This window comes from Megascapheus bottae, chromosome 7 (genome assembly GCF_031878675.1).
Source record: "Megascapheus bottae isolate mThoBot1 chromosome 7, mThoBot2.hap1, whole genome shotgun sequence".
NCBI lineage: Eukaryota > Metazoa > Chordata > Mammalia > Rodentia > Geomyidae > Megascapheus > Megascapheus bottae.
In genome coordinates this window covers 75,710,695-75,715,352 of record NC_143515.1, presented here as the reverse complement: position 1 = coordinate 75,715,352, position 4,658 = coordinate 75,710,695, and the positions used below count along the sequence as shown (strand labels likewise).

Below are 4,658 nucleotides of genomic sequence, written 5' to 3'. Positions count from 1 at the left end.
AGGAGAGCCAAGACCCCTAAATTTAACCCAGTGTTACATATATATGTGTGCGTGCGTGTGTGTGTGTGTGTGTGTGTACATGTGTATATATACATACACCCAGATGGCTGTTCTTCAGTAATTCTTAAACACTTTCTTTGATCAATCATCCCATTTAGAGGCTGTCCTAGTAACTTGAGATGCCCAAAAGATACACATGGACTGGAGACTATGTGACCTTCTCCACCAACCTCAGGCTCACTAACTTCTCTCAAACAAGCAAGATTTTTATTCAGCCAACAAACACTACATAGCCTGGTTAATCACTGGCTGTCTTGTTTTTCTGGAAACCTCTGGCGGATTGCTGGCACAGGCATTGTAACTCAGTTACCTCAGTTCTGACTATTCTGTATTAGTGAATATCCTCCAGAGACTTGGCCATTCGAATATCCATCCATTTAGTCTCTTTTCAGAGTGGAAGTGAGGGAGCCTACTGTATACCATGTGGAACAACACCCAGAATGCAAAGGCTGTAGACCACAGGGCCTTTGCTCATAGGTAAGTTTGTAAAGAAGAGGCGAGTCAACAGCTACAGGTTTGTAAGAAAAGAAGAAGGGCGCTGAGCTCATGCAATAAGGTCCGGGAAATGGTGGTCTGGAATTTTGTCTTAGGGGCGTTCTCTTTATGTGCATGGGATAGCCAGAACACAGTGGTTCAAGACATTTCCATCCAGACCAGACCCGCCTTCATGCTTCTCATTTTGCAATGGCAAGCTGAGGTTTGGAAAATCAGCTTCATGATCACTGTTTGGAATCCAGTCCTGTAACAGAAAGCCCAGAAGCCAATGAATCTCAGGGAAGGGGGAAGGGCACAAGACTTTGGGGGTGTCCTTTGACAGGGCTCTCAAAGGCAGGAGGAAACCTAGAGGAAGCTCTGGGCCAGCAGTTTCCCAGAGGCCCCAGTGCCATCAGTGGAATTTCAGAGGCTTTGGTGTCCTCCTAGAAAAAGAGTCTGTGAGACAGGGGACGTCAGAAATCCAGGCTCCCGGAACCCTCATCACGGATTTCCCCCTGCCCCGGCTATTTGTCAGCCTGGGCCAACCTGAGAGCTGCGTGCTCTGCCCTTTCTTTCTTTCTTTTTTTTCCTTCCATCCCCAGACTCAGCTTCACTGCTGGAGTCTGTGCTTTTGGAACACAGAACGCAGGCGGAGTGTGTGGCTCCGTTACCATCAGCTGGGAGAGGCGGTGGGGGGGGGGTACGGGTGCCAAGCGCAGCGCCCCAAGACAGGAGCGCCACGCCCCACGCGCGCCAGCACCCCGGGGGCTCACACCCACGCGAACCCAGGAGGCCCGGCGACTTCCCCGCAGCTGGGGGCAGGGCGGGGTGGAGCGCTCCGGAGCCCCGCCCCGACCCCGCCCACCCCAGCGGAGATCGACGGGCCCCGGGCACCTGTCCCGACCAATGAGAGAGCCGGGGCGGGCCCTGGAACCGGCGGCTCCGGCTACTTGGAGTCCTCGGCTCGACAGTGGGAAAGCAGAGCTGAGCCGGGGCTGCCCAGGTGGAGCCTGACGTCCCCAGCCAGCGCCGAAGCCAGCGCACGGGCACCTCGCCGGGCACCGCACCGCACCGCACCGCTGGGCGCCGGGTAGAGCCGAACTGCAGCCCCACGTGCCGACCGGGCCCCGCTCGCGACAGCCGCCTTTCCGCCCCCATGGGGACGAGGAGACTTTAAAGGAGTTTGGGGTCTCAGGAGCAGGGAAACCACGGGTATGGAGCAGCGGTTTTCGTTGCCTTGGGAAACGGGATTTTCTTCTTTGGATGGTTGGGATGCTGTGCAGGGGGGCTGAGCGGGGGGGGGGGGGCGCTGGGGGTGAAAGTGGACATGCACACGCACATACACGGGCGCACACGCCCACACACGGGCGCACAGGCACACACAGGGCGCACACGCACTAGTACCCCCCCCCCGGCTCCCCCAGCCTTCCTCCCCCCCCCCCCCCCCCGGCTCTTTGTTAGGTCGTTTTAGCCCGAGCAGCCTCGCCCTGGCGCAGTCGGGTCCGCGGGGCTGGGGAAAAGGCGTGCGAAGTGAGCGCAGAGCTCCTACCTGCCTGCGTGGGCAGGTGTGTGCCCGGGGGCTTGGGCGATCGGCAAGTGTGCAAGGCTGCCCGGGGTGTGTGTGTGTGTGTGTGTGTGTGTGTGTGGCAGGGGAGGGAGGCGGTCGTGCGCGTGCCAGTGTGTCGCGGCGAAGACTGGTCATGGGGGTGTCCGAGACCTTCTCACCGTGGCTGTGTGCGCCGGTATCTGAACGCCCAGGGCGCAGCAATGTTGCCCACGAATGTGCCGCGGTCACGGGTGGGGGAGACCTACCTCCAAAGCTGAGCCTGGCGGTGGGCGGGCAAGCGCGGATCCCACGGTGGGGGCTCAGCCGGCGGGGCGGCAGGCACCCCCGTTTCCCTTCATGGCGCGCCCTCCTGTCCTCCTGGGGCGCCTCCCACGCTGCCCCAGCCCCGCGCCCCCCCCCCCACCGCGGGACCTCGTTCCCTCGCTCGCTCGCTCGCTCTCAGCCCGCTGGAGATTTTGTTTGGGAGACTTTACACCTGGTTCCCCGGGCAAGGTCAGAAGCTAGCCGCTGGCGTGGGCTCCTCCCCACGATCCTCCCCCCCCGCCCCCGTCCCTGCCCCTCTGTCCCTGCCCCGGAGAGGCCTCGGGGTGTGGGGGGGGACTCGGCCGGCGCGGGTGGTCCCGGCGCCGTCGCGTGGGCAGCCGCGAGCCCCGGTCCCCCGGGGGAGCCGTGCGTCTCGGGGAAGGACACCAGGACTGTCACCCCCGCCCCCTCGTTCTGAAGGCGCTGCTCCTTCCTCTTCCTTCCCTAGATCCCAGTTCCGGGCCCGCCTCGCCTGGCCGTGTCATTGATGGGCAATCAACTGGATCGCATCACCCACCTCAACTACAGCGAGCTGCCCACGGGGGACCCGTCCGGGATCGAGAAGGACGAGCTGCGGGTCGGGGTCGCCTACTTCTTTTCCGATGAGGAGGAGGACCTGGACGAGCGCGGGCAGCCCGACAAGTTCGGTGTGAAAGGCCCTCCGGGCTGCGCCCCCTGCCCCGAGAGCCCGGGCCGCCACCACCACCACCACCACCACCACCATCACCACCACCACCACTTGCTGCACCAACTCCTCCTCAACGAGACTCAGTTCTCCGCCTTCCGAGGCCAGGAATGCATCTTCTCCAAAGTGACGGGCGGGCCCCAGGGCGCCGACCTGAGCGTCTACCCGGTCTCGGCGCTGCCCGCGCTCTGCGAGCCCGGCGACCTGCTGGAGCTGCTGTGGCTGCCGCCGGCGCCCGAGCAGCCCGCGCCCGCCCCGCACTGGGCCGTCTACGTCGGCGGCGGGCACATCATCCACCTGCACCAGGGCGAGATCCGCCAGGACAGCCTGTACGAGGCGGGCGCGGCCAACGTGGGCCGGGTGGTGAATAGCTGGTACCGCTACCGCCCGCTGGTGGCCGAGCTGGTGGTGCAGAACGCCTGCGGCCACCTGGGCCTCAAGAGCGGGGAGATTGGCTGGACGAACTCGGAGAGCTTCGCCGCCTGGTGCCGCTTCGGCAACCGGGAGTTCAAAGCCGGAGGGGAGGTGCCCGCCGGCGCGCCGCCCTACTATCTCAAGGTGCACCTCGGGGAGAGCAAAGTGCACACCGCCCGGTTCCACAGCCTGGAAGACCTCATCCGCGAGAAGCGCCGCATCGACGCCAGCGGCCGCCTGCGCGTGCTGCAGGAGCTCGCCGACTTCGTGGACAAGGAGTAGGGGCCGGGGAGGGGGGGGTTGTCCGCCCGCCCCCGCCCCGCCCGGCCCGGCCCAGGCGCCGCGCTCCCCCGCGCTCCCCTGCGGCCTGGCCGCCTGCGGTGGGGGCCGGTTTTAAGGGGGTGGGCTGGGGAGGGGGTGCAGCCTCGCCCTCCTCCTGCATGCAGCAGGGGCTCTCAGGAACTGAGCCCCGGACTGCGCGCGCCTGCAGAGAGCCCGGGGGACGGCGACCGTGTGGGAAGCTCAGCGCGCGCCTTCCCCTTGGGGTTTCAGAGGGAAAGGCGGAATGGGCAGGGAGAAACTGGGGGTCAGACTTGTGGGAGGTTTTTTTTGGGGGGGGATCAATGATCAGTGACTTCTGCCCAACTGGGGGGTGACTACCCTGTGGTAGGAAGGGGTCTTCAGCCCCCCAGATGCGCACGCACAGGCCGTAGGGAGGCGAGGACTAGGCTTTTCAGGGCGCACACTTGCACACACTTCAGCTCCGGTAGCCATGGCTGTGAACCGTGTGCACTTGTGACTAGTTCCCAGAGAGAGAGAGAGAGAGCCCCGAGCACCGTGGGGTATCCGGAGACCGCCCGGGACTGTGCAGCCCACCCCCGGTTCCTAGGTCTCCCGACAGAGCATTCCAGGCTCCAGGCTCCGGGCTAAGCTTAGATAGGTTGATAGGATTTTTGTTTTTTTTTTTTCTTTTTGCTTCCCATTGTTTGCATCTAAGGAAGCAGAAGCCGCTCCACCCCACCCCACCCCACCCGCGTTTGCCTGGCAGTGTTCCGGGATGGATGAAGGGGGATGTTTCAGGTGCCAATCTGGAGGGAAAATGGCGCAGCAAATTGATGAGGAGAGCCGGCCCCGCCCGGGAAACACGGCAAGTTA

At 63.4% G+C, this 4,658-nt stretch overlaps 1 protein-coding gene across 2 annotated transcripts; it reads left to right on the top strand.

Moving 5' to 3' along the window:
- Positions 1-1,548: 1,548 nt before the first annotated feature.
- Positions 1,549-3,786, top strand: Lratd1 (LRAT domain containing 1). 2 transcript variants are annotated; one of them, XM_090336215.1, is made up of 2 exons: positions 1,549-1,746; positions 2,853-3,786. In XM_090336215.1, exon 2 carries the CDS (start codon positions 2,892-2,894, stop codon positions 3,783-3,785), a length of 894 nt encoding a protein of 297 aa, XP_090192341.1. In that variant the 5' UTR covers positions 1,549-1,746; positions 2,853-2,891; the 3' UTR covers position 3,786. The 2 variants fall into 2 exon arrangements, with proteins under 2 accessions (XP_090192341.1, XP_090192342.1); XM_090336216.1 differs by lacking the exon at positions 1,549-1,746 and adding an exon at positions 2,046-2,099.
- Positions 3,787-4,658: the final 872 nt, after the last annotated feature.